The sequence below is a fragment of the Bufo bufo genome, chromosome 4, assembly GCF_905171765.1.
Source record: "Bufo bufo chromosome 4, aBufBuf1.1, whole genome shotgun sequence".
In the NCBI taxonomy this organism is placed as follows: domain Eukaryota; kingdom Metazoa; phylum Chordata; class Amphibia; order Anura; family Bufonidae; genus Bufo; species Bufo bufo.
Window position 1 is genome coordinate 60,703,129 of NC_053392.1, and position 16,716 is coordinate 60,719,844.

Below are 16,716 nucleotides of genomic sequence, written 5' to 3' on the forward strand. Positions count from 1 at the left end.
AGCAGATTGATATATATTTCTACAGGAAAAGATTCAGTATAACTTGTAACTCATACATTTATATCTCTGCTCATTCTGGGCTTTGAAGTCCAGGAGGCAGTCCTATTAGTGATTGACAGCTATCTCTGAATGCACAGCCATAGAGGGCAGGCTGTCAATCACTGATAGGACCTCCTCCTGGACTTCAGAGCTCAGAATGAGCAGAGATATAAGTGTATAGAATACAAGTTTTACTGAATCTTTTCCCACAAAAATACAGGTCCTTCTCAAAAATTTAGCATATTGTGATAAAGTTCATTATTTTCTGTAATGTACTGATAAACATTAGACTTTCATATATTTTAGATTCATTACACACAACTGAAGTAGTTAAAGCCTTTTCTTGTTTTAATATTGATGATTTTGGCATACAGCTCATGAAAACCCAAAATTCCTATCTCAAAAAATTAGCATATCATGAAAAGGTTCTCTAAACGAGCTATTAACCTAATCATCTGAATCAACTAATTAACTCTAAACACCTGCAAAAGATTCCTGAGGCCTTTAAAAACTCCCAGCCTGGTTCATTACTCAAAACCGCAATCATGGGTAAGACTGCCGACCTGACTGCTGTCCAGAAGGCCATCATTGACACCCTCAAGCAAGAGGGTAAGACACAGAAAGAAATTTCTGAACGAATAGGCTGTTCCCAGAGTGCTGTATCAAGGCACCTCAGTGGGAAGTCTGTGGGAAGGAAAAAGTGTGGCAGAAAACGCTGCACAACGAAAAGAGGTGACTGGACCCTGAGGAAGATTGTGGAGAAGGACCGATTCCAGACCTTGGGGGACCTGCGGAAGCAGTGGACTGAGTCTGGAGTAGAAACATCCAGAGCCACCGTGTACAGGCGTGTGCAGGAAATGGGCTACAGGTGCCGTATTCCCCAGGTCAAGCCACTTTTGAACCAGAAACAGCGGCAGAAGCGCCTGACCTGGGCTACAGAGAAGCAGCACTGGACTGTTGCTCAGTGGTCCAAAGTACTTTTTTCGGATGAAAGCAAATTTTGCATGTCATTCGGAAATCAAGGTGCCAGAGTCTGGAGGAAGACTGGGGAGAGGGAAATGCCAAAATGCCTGAAGTCCAGTGTCAAGTACCCACAGTCTGGACTGGTGTTGGTCCACTGTGTTTTATCAAGGGCAGGGTCAATGCAGCTAGCTATCAGGAGATTTTGGAGCACTTCATGCTTCCATCTGCTGAAAAGCTTTATGGAGATGAAGATTTCATTTTTCAGCACGACCTGCCAAAACCACTGGTAAATGGTTTACTGACCATGGTATTACTGTGCTCAATTGGCCTGCCAACTCTCCTGACCTGAACCCCATAGAGAATCTGTGGGATATTGGGAAGAGAAAGTTGAGAGACGCAAGACCCAACACTCTGGATGAGCTTAAGGCCGCTATCGAAAAATCCTGGGCCTCCATAACACCTCAGCAGTGCCACAGGCTGATTGCCTCCATGCCACGCCGCATTGAAGCAGTCATTTCTGCAAAAGGATTCCCGACCAAGTATTGAGTGCATAACTGAACTTAATTATTTGAAGGTTGACTTTTTTTGTATTAAAAACACTTTTCTTTTATTGGTCGGATGAAATATGCTAATTTTTTGAGATAGGAATTTTGGGTTTTCATGAGCTGTATGCCAAAATCATCAATATTAAAACAAGAAAAGGCTTGAACTACTTCAGTTGTGTGTAATGAATCTAAAATATATGAAAGTCTAATGTTTATCAGTACATTACAGAAAAAAATAAACTTTATTACAATATGCTAATTTTTTGAGAAGGACCTGTATATATCCATCTGCTCAGCTCCTCCTGCTCTATAACACGCTGCCTTCAGATCAGACACCACGTTCAACATGACAGGTTCCCTTTAATACGTGTCATGGAGTATTGGCTGACAAAAAGCTGGAAATCTTGACAGCGTGGACCAGACGACCATAACCATCACAGTGGGAAGCAGAAGAGTGGAGGGGCTGACAAAATCTCTTGCCCACCTAATGGCAGTACACAAAGGTATGTGTATTAACCCCTTAGTGACCAGCCTGTTTTGGGCCTTACTAACCAAGCATTTTTCTTCCTTTCTTCATCGTGGCGTTCCAAGAGCTATAACTTTTTTATTTTTCCGTCTATATAGCTTTATGTGGGCTTGCTTTTTGCGGGACAAGTTGTAGTTTTTAATGGCGCCATTTTGGGGTAACACATAGCTTTCTGATTAACTTTTATTAACTCTTTCTGGGAGGGAGATGGGAAAAACAGCAATACTGCCACTGCGCTTTTACATTATAAATTTTACAGCGTTCATTTTTTGGTATGAATAACATAATATCTTTATTCACAGTACAATTACAGTGATACCAAATAACCCCCCCCTTTTTTTTTTCAAGAAAAATTTTTTTTTGCATTGCCGCTTCCCAAGACCAATAACTTTTTTAATTTTCTTTCTATGGAGTTGTGTGGGGGCTTGATTTTTGCGGGACGACTCTTATTTTTCATTGATAGCTTAGCAATTCTGTTTGTTTTTTTCCGGCGTTCACCGTAGGGGATAATTTACATGATATTTATGTAGTCCGGGTCGTTACGGACGCAGCAAAACCAAACATATGGGGAAGAATTTTTTTTTTTTTACATTTTTTTTCATTCTAAAGCGTATTTTCAACGGAAAAAGAAGCATTTTTTTAATGGGATTTTTTTTAAATTAAATAAATGTTTTTTTTGGTTTTTTTTACCACTTCATAGTCCCACAAGGGGACTATAACAGACAGCTTTTTGATTGCTTTTAAAATGCAGTGCACTATCCCTATAGTGCATTGCATTTTAATGGCAATGCTATTCTGACATTGACCAGCAGGCTGCGCCAAAGAGGCGCAGCCTGCTGGAAATTACTTAAGGCTGGTCTGGGGCCTACATCAGACCCCAGGCAGCCTTCACACACAAATGAGATCGCGGAGTGCCGATGGGAGACAGAGGGAGCCCGAGGCATGTAAAGTGTTAAACAGCCTGGATCGGCACTCCTGCCGGTCTGGGCTGTTAGAGCAGGGCAAGACTCTCATGTGAGAGCCAGTTCCCCGCTCCCCGGGGGACCCGTGCAGCGCTTCGACTGGGCCGCTGTAAAAAAGCAGCGCGCCCAGCCTAAGGCCCCTTAGTGACCACCGTAAAAACATGTATGGGTGGTCACTAAGGGGTTAAATGGTAGCTGTCAGCATGATCTATTACCATAAGACCTATTGGGGTTTATGGCCATCAGAAGGGGCTCCTCTCTAATAGCCAGAGCAGAGAGCCACAGGAAAAAGTGGCATCTTCTACGGGGGACCCATCCCCACCTTGCATTACATGGCACTGTCCATTCATGTGAATGGGTATCATGCAAAAAACATTATACCCGCAGTAGGAAAAAAAAAAAAAGAAAAACTGCACAGTGTGAACAAACTGCACAGTGTGAACAAAGCTCTATAGCAGGGGTCAGCAACCTCCAGCTGTGTTGAAACTACAACTCACAACATGCCCCATTCACTTCTATAGGAGTTCTGCCAAAAGCCAAACAAATGAGCATGCTGGGAGTCGTAGTTTTACCACAGCTGGAATGCTGGAGATTGCTGATCTTTGCTCTATAGTGACATTTTATGAGGAGATTTTTATTTTTTTTGCTGGGACCTCCACAGACTCTTCTGCAGCATTCATACCAAGGCAACCTATTGATTATGCAGATTTATCCTGGTTGCGTGGCAGTCAAACTCAGGTCTAAGGCCTCGTGCACATTCACATACTTATTTGGCTGACAGCTCTCTCTCCCACCCCATAGACATGCATGCTCAGCGGAGCATGCATGTGTACTGAACAAGGAGAGGGAAGAAAACCATTAATGGAGCCCCGGAGGACAAAAAGATCAACAATAGGGAACATTTCCTACCAGGGTAAATTAAAAATGTAAAAAATAAATAAATAACCGTGTCCCTTCAGTTTACAATATATTTGGTCCTCTCAGGGAGGGGATCCGACACCTGTACCAGCACTGCGTTCTCTTCACACAGCTGATCAGCGGGTGCCAGGAATCGGAGAATGGGTCATCGATATTGGAAACCGGACAACTTTTCCTAGTGAGGGCACATACTACATGAGATGATCTCATCTCTACATAGGATGGAAATCCGCTCCATAAATTTAAATATACATTCAGAGATGCTTGGATTTTTTATTTTTTTTCGAAACAATCAAACAGGTTCTTGGCAGTAGATGGTTGCCAGTACAGAACGCATGCGGTCAGTAATCATGCCATGCCGATCCCAGTTAGAGACTTGAGTGTTAGACAAGGGCCACCTGGGCCCACACACAGAGAGCAGCACACAGTTGCACAGCGATGTCACCTTCGTTGTCATCGCTATCGGGATCTGTAGGGGTTCGTGCACTGGGTTTTGGTTCCTCCTCTGAGTCCGTATCAGAATCAGAGTTGAAAAGCAAGCGAGCACGGGAGGGCTTAGTGCCAATGCTGACGGAAGTAGAGGAACGCTGGTAGGTGAATGACATGGACTCCATAGTACGGGACTGAGTGATGTGAACTGGAAACCCGGCACAGAGCCGGAAGGAAGAGTGCAGATAAGAAGTTACGAAAAGATATTATAAGCAAAGGAGGGAAAAAAAATTGTTATATCGAACAGGAATGAAAAATGTGTCAGCACCAAAGGGAAAGATAACACAGAAGCAATTTTCCATTTGTCACAATAAAATCCTCAAGGGCTTTTTCCATCACCAGGATACGCCCCAACATACCGTACTGACCTCGGGGAGCCTCGCCGATCCTGAAAATAAAGGGATAGAAGCTCTCCAGGCCACCAGGGAAATTCAGTAAAGGGGGCAAGGAGCAGAATGGCCCCTTCATTCTGAGGATCAGTGGGGTCCTGACCGTCTTTAATATACGGAAGAAAAAAATCCCGGCAGTTATGTGTGGAGCCCGCTCCTTCCCACCACGGATTTGGTGCTGGCCAGATATTGCCAACCTCTTTAATATAGTCCATACATGTTTAAATGAAGACTAATAAAAATTCCAATAAGGCAAAATTAAAGGGGCCACAACACTCTGTGAAATGAACAATTGTGGGGTGGGGGGGGGAACGTAATAATTTGCTGTGCAGAGATTTGTGGCCCCTCGAGGCCATCTGGGCATCCCTAGCAAATGTGTGCCAGAAGCCTCTAGCATCAAAAAGATTCAGGTACTAGGGGGGTGTCATTTATTATCCTGAAATACGCCTATATTAGGTGTATTTCAGACGCAGATTGCAGTGCTATGGTTAGTTGCACAGCAACAACGCCAGGTCTAAAATAATGGGAGTGGCACGGGCGGGGAAGGGCCCTCTCATTCATCATTTTCTACGCCTGTTTAAGGCGAAGAAAATGGTCTAAATGTAAGACAGCAAGGGAGCTGGCTTACATTTAGAACTGGCGCTGGATGCGCCAAAGTTATGGAGAGGCCTGAGCCTCTTCATAATACGACTGATCCACCGCCAGACATGTGGGTTATTAAGACTGGCGTCTAAAACGACCCGCTAGGTCTTTTTAATGTGTAAATGTCTGTGCAAAGATTTCCCCTAGAGAGACATTACGTGATGTGATAAATACATATAAAGAGGTTTCCATGACTTTCACCAAATCGGCTGTCGATCCATGATCAGTTGAGGTCCGACCCTCGAGATTGTGACTTACTGGCAGAACAAGTACCATAGCCCTTGTACATAGTGCTGTACATACAAGTGCAGTGTATATGGGGCTGGAGGATCAGCATATTCAAGTGAACAGGATGGAGCCATGATCGCATACACGTCAATGTGCCTGAATAAACCAAGAAGGAACCATGGTCCTCACTGGATTGAGTTGGACCTCCATGATCATAAATTCATGGCCTATCCCAAGGACAACCCCAGAATGGACTGCACAATCGTGCAAAAGTTGCCCTCCAGTAGCAGTGAATTGGAAATATTAACAATTGTGTGACTTTACCATTCAGTGCATATCCGAAGAGGGTAAAAAGACTTGACTTTGCATATGTCTCAAAGGATTGAGAATGCAATGCAAGTCAACAGTGCGCTCTCCAGTTTGGTAACTGAAAGACCAAGGGCTTTACCTGGGTATCCGTCATCATTGTCGGTGTCACCATGCCCACTGCCGATACTCGTGCTATCCATGCCGATGTGAATGGATTGCAGCTGACACCGCAGCTGCTCGATGTCGCTGTCTTTGCTGTCGAGCGCCATCTGAAGCTCAATTCGAACCTGACTCTCTTCCGCAATTTGCTGTGAGGACAATGGTGTAATTTTACAAAGAGCGGACATAATGCTGCCCTTCCCGCCAAGTACACAACTGGTCAGAAACCCTTTCAGTGTGCATGTGACTCCTTACCGCCTGCATCTCATTCATCTCTTTCTGGTACTTGATGACAAGGCGTGAAAGCTTTTCCCTCTCGGATTTCAACTCCAATTGCAGCTTCCTATTCTCCTTCTCCTTCCTGCGCACATCGGTGTCAGGTCCGCCCTTGGAATTGGGAATTTTCCTGTTCATAATTTCGGCTAGCTTGTTCACGGCCTGTAAAAGGAATGAGACAAAAAGTCATGAACCTGCACAAGTGGCAAGCATTGTCTGATGAGATACGGAGGTGGACAGGGGCCAGAGGGCGCAATATCACCGACATGGGCATTTGGGTATAATAAGATCAATGCTGTTACTGTCAGCATTAGAATATAACATCTCTGACTCAAGTAGGTCACCTCTTACAGGGGTTGTCCCTTCAAGACATTTACAGCATATCAACAGGATATGTCCTAATTGTGCAGCAACCACTTGTGGGACCTACGCCTATCTGTAGACTGGCCTGTCATGTATGATGAGCATGCGCAGCATCTTCTCTATGCACTGTTATGAGACATCCAAAAACAGCCAGTCGCATGTTAGAATGAAGACGGAGTTCTATAGCAGTGAATGGAGAAAACTGCTCTCCATTCACTTCAGGGCAACATTCTTGGGACAGGAACAGGTCCTAGATGAGAAACCTATTGGACATATATGGAAAATCCTGTTGATATGTCCTAAATGTTTAGATGGGAATCCCCCTTTAAGTCATGAATGTCTTTAAAATGATTGTCTGTGATACCAGTAAAGTCAAGCACTGTGGTGAGATTCCCACCACATCTAGCACCCAAGCTTTCTCCTTATGCCAACCAAGGTGTCCTCTTACCCTCAGAGTAGCTTGAGTACATACTTAACATCTAACTACAAGTAAATTACATATGAATACACAATGATTTTCCCTAACGCATGTGTCATCTCCCAAAGCCACATCTCCCAAGGCCTTAGTTCTGCATATCTAAGGCCTCATAGACACAAGACCGAGGATGTAGGCGGCACAATGAGTCCTGTGTATTAATAAGCATTACTTAGGTTACAGACCTGTTCATTCTGTAGTAATGGGCCATCATCTGATGGACCATACCACTATTCTTTTGGATTTGTATGCAGCCAGATAGAAAAAAAAAAAAATCTGCATTAAATGGGAGGCAAAATGGGCTTCCAGTAAAGGCCCATGCAGTTTTCTGGGTGTCATATAAAGGCTCCATACAAAACAGAGCAATAAACAACACAGACACGTGCTCGATGCCTTAAGTGGCTTCTCTCAGCCCCGCTGAAAGGTTTGGCCACCTCCTCCTATATTATACTATCCAGGAACTTTGGAAAGCAGTTATGGGTTGGTCTGTATTGTTACCTGGGTCTTCAGGGTCCTCTCGTTCAGCAGTTGCTTCTCAAATTGTGTCTTAAGGATCACAACGGTAGTTCCTTCTTCGGTCAGATGTTGAATTTCTGTAGGTGAAATTCCCCCAAAAACAAGACAATGTTACACACAGATCCCATACTCCCCTGCATCTTAGATATGGCGTAAATGGGTAATCTGTATGGTGGAATCTAATTGTGATTAGAGATGAAGAAAGCATTTCTCCATAGAACACAATGGGAGAATAGATAAAAGTAGTTCTGATGAATATGCTCATGTCTAATGACGACTTACCTTCTTGGGAATCCTTCAGTTTGTTGTTCATGTCTTCCTTCTCATTGGCCAAATTGGCCACATCGGTAGTTAGTGTTTTGTTGGCTTCCTCAAGCTAAGGAAGAAAGACACACAAGATGAGACACTGTGAAAGTAATGTAAAATAGTAATAAAAAAACAAAAACAATATAAATGTGGAAGGTTTAAAGCAGTATTTGGTTAGCTCTTGTAGGGGATAAGTGTCTGATCTATCTGGGTCTGACTGCTAGGGCACAGGATAGGGGATAACCATCAGGTCATACCCTATAGAGCCCCCCTGAAATGGACCGAGCGGCTGGTCGAAATTGATCGCTTTTTATATGCAAGAGCTAACCTTGACTGTCTCAGACGCTCCCATAGAAATGAATATGGAAGCAGAACGCTTTTCTGTCCGGCCTCCCCGTCCACTTCAGGGGAGCTCCACAAGGTACAGGGCCCCCATTCTCATGATCAGTGGGGGTCCCAGCAGTAGGACCCCCACAGATCTGATGGTTATCCCTTATTTTGTGGACAGGGGATAACTTGTTATAACCAGAATACACCTTTATGTTCTCGGCCATTTTGGCCTCAAGGACGAGACATTTTCTCGTTTTCCCCATCTCTGCATTGCATTGTTTCCATGGTTATGACCACGCTGCAATCCATCAGTGGTGGTCATGCTTGCACACTATAGGAAAAAGCTCAGGCCTTTCAAGTGGCCGGGACCCCGGGAGTGCGCATAAGCTGGTGCTTTTTCCTATAGTGTGCAAGCACGACCCCCACTGCTGATGGATTACAGGGTTGCCATAACCATGGAAACGAGCAGTGTATAATATGATGGAAAAATGAATGCAGCCAGCAAAGGAGGCAATACGGACAATCACAATACATTAGTAAGTGCCTTGTATCACTTTTCTCTACATAATAAATGCTATTTGCTGAAGTATAGATAAGCCATATAAGTTGTCACCAGGATTTATTTGGTGATGGAAGACACAATCGAGCTTAAATTTACCGATTTTTATACTTTAAAAAGAAACCCAATTGTAATAATCTAGATATAGCAAGATTAAAATGATCAAGTGAGGTTGTCCACCCTGGGCATGAGACAGCAGTAATTCTAGAACTTCAGTGGGTTGCCTGAAAAAATTACCAGTTCTATACTGTAACTAAATATGCCCCGTAACCAATCCCCCATCGACGTACAGAACTAATGGTGGCATATTTCTCGGCAAGCTCTTGTTTATGACGAGCCATCATCTCCTTGATCTCCAGCTCTTTCATGATCTTCTCTTTCTCCAGGTCAGAGTACTGCTCCTCAGCAATGGAGCGTGCCAGCTGTTCAGAGTCCGCCTTAGTCAATGTGATCTCAAGCTGAGCAGCCAAAGAGTCCCTGGGAACACACAAAAAGTAAAGACGACTTAGTTGGTAAAGCGGCACTCCGGAATAAGGAGAAGGCAGTAGGTTTGCCATAAGGAAATCTATGTCATTGCAGCGAACCAAGAAGATGTTTTCCCCCTTGTCCATGAAATGAGAAGAGTGACAAACGATGGTAGATTTCTTTATGGCACGCTCTTCACATGACAAAGGGAAGGGGGGAGATTTATCAAAGCTGATGTAAAGTAGAACTGACTTAGTTGCCTAAAGCAACCAGATTCCACCTTTCATTTTCCAAAGGAGCTCTGAAAAATGAAAGGAGGAATCTGATTGGTTGCTATGGGCAACTGAGCCAGTTCTACTTTACACCAGTTTCATAAATTTCCCAAGGTCGATAGTCACAACTAGCCTTAAGCGAATCGAGCTTTGGATCAGAGAGCCAAAGTCGATTCTTTAAAAAACTTTGTTTGTAATGCTGGTTCAGTAAAGCGTTAGGGCTCATGCACATAAACTTAATTTTTTTTCCCATGTCCACTCCGTTTTTTTTGTGTGGCCCATATGCGGAACCATTCACTTCGACGGGTCCACAAAAAAAACGGAAATGACTGCGTATGCATGCAATTTCCATATGTCTGCATGGCCGTTCCACAAAGAAGTTAGAACGGGTCCTATTCTTGTCCATTTTGCAGACAAAGATAGGCATTGTTACAACGGATCCGCAAAAAGAAAAATTGATGCAATACGGAGGTCATAAACACGTCATCCATTTTTTTTTGCAGATCCATGTTTTGCTGACCACAAAATACATACAGCCCTTAAAATGTATGGGCTGAAATTGCACGAGGCTTCGGTGAATGACTTTGGTATTCCTATCTGCATATTTAAAAACATTTAAAAATAGGAATACAAAGTCGCCTTTGGTAGCGAGGTAACAAACTAGGTCTGGTGTAAAGGGGCCTTAGCGCAGATCCTTGTGGTACCCCGCTGCTGACTTTGGTGGAAAGAACAGACATAACGTTAGTTAATATTTAGTCATATCTCAGACTTTACATAAGTTATGCGTCATCAGCAGGAATAGTTCAGTGGGTGGAAACCATCAGCCTCATCCAAGTCTGGTATCTCCATGACTCACCTCTCATCCTGGAGCTCCTGAACCTTCTGTTGCATGTCCTTGTAAAGTTTCCCTTGGTCTTCACACTCCTCCTTCAGTTCTCGCACTTGGGTCTTGTACAAGGTCTATACATGGAATCAGAATAAACCAGAATTTAGATTCTGTGAGAATAGTGTCCATCACCTATAAGGTTACTTTCACACTAGCTTTTTCGATTCCGCTATTGGGATCAGTCATAGGATCTCAATAGCGGAAGAAAACGCTTCCGTTTTGTCCCCGTTCATTGTCAATTGTGCATATTAATTGCCTTTTGAGCCTGAGTGTTCAAACTATTTGTTTCTTTTTTTTTTTCATCGCCGCATTTCACGAGCCATAACTTTTTTAATTTTCTGTCTATGTAGCTGTATAAGGGCTTGCTTTTTTATGGGACAAGTTGGGTTAAAGGTGCCATTTTGGGGTACATATAACTTTTTTAACTCTTTCGGAGGGGGGGAGTAATAATGACACTTTTTACATTATAAATTTGACGGTTTTCATTTTTCAGCATAACATGACAACTTTAATCTCTAGGTCAGTATGATTACAGTGATACCAAATACACACTTTTTTTTACATTTTACTACTTTTACACAAAAACATTTTTATTTATTTTTTCCTTCTATGGAGAAACATAGAATGTGTCGGCAGATGAGAACCATTTGGCCCATCTAGTCTGCCCAATATACTGAATACTATGAATAGCCCCCGGCCCCATCTTATATGAAGGATGGCCTTATGCCTATCCCATGCATGCTTAAACTCCTTCACTGCATAGAAACATGGAGCCGTGCGAGGGTTTGATTTGCGTGGGATGACGCCCACTTTTCATTGGTATGATTTTGAGGTACATAACACTTTTTAACAGCTTTTTATTTGTTTAGTTTTTTTGGTGGCAAATAAGTAAACAGCATCAATTCCAGCCTTTTTTTTTCACCGCACAGGATAAATTACATGATAATTGTGTAGTACGGGTTGTTTCGGACGCAGCGATACCAAATATGTGGAGGAGATTTTATTTTTGCTATTTTTTTTCCAATGGAAAAAAAAGTATACCGTATTTTTTAAAATTGTGTTTTATTTTTTATTTATACTTTTTTAAACTATTTTTTTAAACCAATTACTAGACTTTTTTTTTTTAACAGAAAATTACAAAACTATTTTCTGCACATCATATCTTCAACAATAATTACATTTCTCCTTTTTACCCCAAAACTTCCCCCCAGCCCCTCCTTGCGATGTGTCTGCTATCCCCTCCGTCCCCTAGGACAGAGCAAGGGTAACGGTGGGGTGTCAGGGAAAAGACCTAGGTTCTCCAAATCCCCCATATCTTTTTCCATTTCTCCTCAATATTTCTCTGTTTATATAAGATTTTTTCATAACTCTTAATCTTATTAACCAGATTTAGCCATATACACACACTAGGAGTAATTCGTGAAAACCAAGCTCCGGTGATTAACAATCTCGCCCAAAAAAATAAGTATTTTCATCAGACGAATCCTTTTATATTTCTCACAATTAATTTGGGAAAGTTCAGCATTCCACCGTAAATCACTGTTTTCAATTTTGGGTAATAAGTTGGTCTATTGCCTCCCAATATTCTGTTAATTGTATACAAGACCAAAACATGTGCAAAAAAAAATCAGCCCCAAGTGAATCACATCGTGGACAATTGGACGTACCCCTCAACCCACATTTATTAAGCCATACTGGTGTGACATATAATTTATGTATAATATTAAATTGAACCAAAACATGATTAAAATTGTGTGACCCTGCTCTTAAGTTAGTCATTATTTCCCCCCCAGCCAACTGGCTGGATCCTTAAAGCAGATCCCCAAGCAATTTGTCCGGGAGAATGTAAACCATTAAACAGTGCATCAAGAAACAACTTATAAAGTTGAGAAATTTTAAACTTCTACCCCAGGTTTCCCATCAAATCATTCAAAAGAGTAGAAGTGTCTATCTGTAACAAAAATGTCCCCTTTACACTACCAAGTGCCAAACATAACTGTAAATATCTAAACCACGATAAATTAATTATACGCGCTTTGTGTGTCAAAGTATATCTCCATTACTCACCATTTGTGCAATGTATAAATTTTTTATTTTTTTTGCCAATACTTATGTTCAGCTAAACCATCCAACTCCTGTAAGTGATAATTATCCCAAAAGGGCGTACAATGAAGAGATCCCCTTATTCCCAACCAATCTCTAACCGTGCTCCTCGTCTTAGTAAATAACTTTCTAGCTTCCCTATAATCCTGCTGAACTCTGGACAATAACTCAGACTCCCATACTGTAAACATATTATCACATGTAGATCTACTCAGCAATTTCCTACAAAGTAGACTTTCCTCCCAGTGATGATAAAGCCATAGCTGAGAAGCTATAAAATAGCCCTTAAAATAGGGAAGGTCCAACCCTCCCTGTTCCAACGGCTTGTAAAGATATTCCAGTTTGAGCCTCACCCGCTTTCTTCCCCACAGCAGATCATTAATAATTCTCCCAATTAACTTTTAAGAATTTATCCTCAATCCACAATGGGGAATTCCTAAGAACATAGAGGAGTTGGGGTAATATCACCATCTTAAGGGTCCATTCACACCTCTGCAAGTGTTTTGCGGTCCGCAAATTGCGGATCCGCAAAACACAGACACCGGCCATGTGCATTCCGCTTTTGGCCGGTACTTTAATAGAAATGCCTTTTCTTGTCCGTGTCTGCGGACAAGAATAGGACATGTTCTATTTTTTGCGGAACGGAAGTCCGGATGCAGACAGCACACTGTGTGCTGTCCACATCTTTTCTGTCCCCATTGAAAATGAATGGGTCCGGATCCGTTCCGCAACGTCCGGATACATTTTGCGAACGTGTGAATGGACCCTAACCAGGGATATTCTGTCAGCTCTAGATTGAGGAAGTCGAAGCCATACTGGCACTTTGGACCTCAACTTGCTTATCAACGGAATCAGATTTAGATGTAAAAAATCTTTAACTTTAGGGGATATACAGTTGCAAGAAAAAGTATGTGAACCCTTTGGAATGATATGGATTTCTGCACAAATTGGTCATAAAATGTGATCTGATCTTCATCTAAGTCACAACAATAGACAATCACAGTCTGCTTAAACTAATAACACACAAAGAATTAAATGTTACCATGTTTTTATTGAACACACCATGTAAACATTCACAGTGCAGGTGGGAAAAATATGTGAACCCCTAGACTAATGACATCTCCAAGAGCTAATTGGAGTGAGGTGTCAGCCAACTGGAGTCCAATCAATGAGATGAGATTGGAGGTGTTGGTTACAGCTGCCCTGCCCTATAAAAACCACACACAGTTCTGGGTTTGCTTTTCACAAGAAGCATTGCCTGATGTGAATGATGCCTCGCACAAAAGAGCTCTCAGAAGACCTACGATTAAGAATTGTTGACTTGCATAAAGCTGTAAAGGGTTATAAAAGTATCTCCAAAAGCCTTGCTGTTCATCAGTCCACGGTAAGACAAATTGTCTATAAATGGAGAAAGTTCAGCACTACTGCTACTCTCCCTAGGAGTCGCCGTCCTGTAAAGATGACTGCAAGAGCACAGCGCAGACTGCTCAGTGAGGTGAAGAAGAATCCTAGAGTGTCAGCTAAAGACTTACAAAAGTCTCTGGCATATGCTAACATCCCTGTTAGCGAATCTACGATACGTAAAACACTAAACAAGAATGGATTTCATGGGAGGATACCACAGAGGATGCCACTGCTGTCCAAAAAAGCCATTGCTGCACGTTTACAGTTTGCACAAGAGCACCTGGATGTTCCACAGCAGTACTGGCAAAAAGTTGAGTTGTTTGGAAGAAACACACAACACTATGTGTGGAGAAAAAGAGGCACAGCACACCAACATCAAAACCTCATCCTAACTGTGAAGTATGGTGGTGGGGGCATCATGGTTTGGGGCTGCTTTGCTGCGTCAGGGCCTGGACGGATTGCTATCATCGAAGGAAAAATAAATTCCCAAGTTTATCAAGACATTTTTCAGGAGAACTTAAGGCCATCTGTCCACCAGCTGAAGCTCAACAGAAGATGGGTGTTGCAACAGGACAACGACCCAAAGCTTAGCAGTAAATCAACAACAGAATGGTTTAAACAGAAGAAAATACACCTTCTGGAGTGGCCCAGTCAGAGTCCTGACCTCAACCCGATTGAGATGCTGTGGCATGACCTCAAGAAAGCGATTCACACCAGACATCCCAAGAATATTGCTGAACTGAAACAGTTCTGTAAAGAGGAATGGTCAAGAATTACTCCTGACCGTTGTGCACGTCTGATCTGCAACTACAGGAAACGTTTGGTTGAAGTTATTGCTGCAAAAGGAGGTTCAACCAGTTATTAAATCCAAGGGTTCACATACTTTTTCCACCTGCACTGTGAATGTTTCCATGGTGTGTTCAATAAAAACATGGTAACATTTAATTCTTTGTGTGTTATTAGTTTAAGCAGACTGTGATTGTCTATTGTTGTGACTTAGATGAAGATCAGATCACATTTTACGACCAATTTGTGCAGAAATCCATATCATTCCAAAGGGTTCACATACTTTTTCTTGCAACTGTAATCATACCCAAAAATTCAAATGAATCGGAAATTCTAAGTAAACTCAAGGGCCCCTCAATAGAGTATTCAGGTCTACCCACAGGCATAAGCATTGGTTAATATCAAAGCCCAAGACGGCACCAAAGGCATTCACTATTTGAATACATTCGGGAAGTGAGGTATCAGTATGATTTATAAAAAAACAACACATCATCCGCATACAGAGAGATGCAGTCCTCTATTCCTAGTACCCCAAACCCCTGAATCCAGCAGCGAGGGGCTCAATGTAGATATCAAATAATAATGGAGAGAGTGGACAACCCTGACGGGTACCTCTACTCAAAGAGAAGCTCTCCGCCAAGCTCCCATTGATATTCAATCTTGCAATAGGGGACTTATACAGTAGCTTAATCATATCTATAAATCTACTACCAAATCCCAACTTTCCCAAAACCTTTCAAAGAAATCTCCACTCCACCCTGTCAAACACCTTAGAGCAAGAGATTCCCCCTCCCCCGAAGGACTGTATGTTCGCAAACAGACAATGCAAATTATAGTGAGTGCCCTTATTAGGAATAAAACCATTTTGATCAGGGTGTATAACTGACGTAATAACCTTGGATAGTCTTGTAGCCAGAATTCTTGAGAGAAGCTTCATATCTGTATTCAATAAAGAAATAGGCCTATATGACCCCATATCTAGGGGGCCCTTGCCATTTTTCAATATTGGCATTATTACAGCCTCTGTCATTGACTCTGGAAGGCTACCCTCCTCAAATGATCCTAAAACAACCCTCAGTGTACTTTCACACTTGTGTTTTGGCTTTCCGTTTGCGGGATCTGTTCAGGGCTCTCACAAGCGGTCCAAAACGGATCAGTTTGCATTCTAAGGCATTCTGAATGGAAAAGGATCCGCTCAGAATGCATCAGTTCAGTCTCCATTCCGCTTTGGTGACGGACACTAAAACGCTGCCTGACGAAACTGAGCCAATCAAAAACGCATCCGTCGTCCATTGACTTTCAACGGCTATGTTAAAGATAATACAAACGGATCCGTTCTGAACGGATGCAGACGGTTGTATAATCTGAACGGATCTGTCCATGAGGGATCTGCACAAAACGAGAGTGTGAAAGTAGCCTAACCTGGGGGAAGAATCCCCCACACATGCCCTCAGTGCAGCCTCTAATTCATCTAGAGAGAGATCCAAATCCAGAAACTTCCTCTGAGTATCAGTAAGAACTGGAAGAGAAACAGAGTCCAAATCTGAATTCCAACATTTTCCAAGAGAAAAATCGGCATATACCTGATTCACGCTCTGCATAGTTTCCCTATTTCCTAATGTTTTATTCCCGGTGAACTCATTGGTAGCAGCTAACACTGCTTCTTTTAACTCCCCATCTTTCTTGCCATATCCCTTTCTTAAATTTGAAATATTACTAACAAAAATTCCCCTCAAAGGCCTTGAATGCGTCCCATACCAGTTGGACTCCAGCTGTGTTCTCATTACTATCCCAAAAGTGCCTCAT

The 16,716-nt window shown here is 42.4% G+C and overlaps 1 protein-coding gene across 5 annotated transcripts in view; it reads right to left on the bottom strand.

Moving 5' to 3' along the window:
- The window catches only part of ROCK2 (Rho associated coiled-coil containing protein kinase 2), a 141,822-nt gene that overhangs the window by 14,913 nt on the left and 110,193 nt on the right, over positions 1 to 16,716 (bottom strand). For 4 of the 5 annotated variants that reach the window (XM_040427317.1, XM_040427318.1, XM_040427320.1 and 1 more), the window contains exons 21-27: positions 10,588 to 10,691; positions 9,285 to 9,471; positions 8,082 to 8,175; positions 7,782 to 7,876; positions 6,425 to 6,607; positions 6,150 to 6,318; positions 4,399 to 4,590 (exon numbers count right to left, since the gene is read on the bottom strand). In XM_040427317.1, the coding sequence (XP_040283251.1) occupies positions 4,399 to 4,590; positions 6,150 to 6,318; positions 6,425 to 6,607; positions 7,782 to 7,876; positions 8,082 to 8,175; positions 9,285 to 9,471; positions 10,588 to 10,691 (1,024 nt within the window). The remainder of the gene's footprint in view (positions 1 to 4,398; positions 4,591 to 6,149; positions 6,319 to 6,424; positions 6,608 to 7,781; positions 7,877 to 8,081; positions 8,176 to 9,284; positions 9,472 to 10,587; positions 10,692 to 16,716) is intronic. The other variant, XM_040427321.1, reaches the window with a different exon arrangement.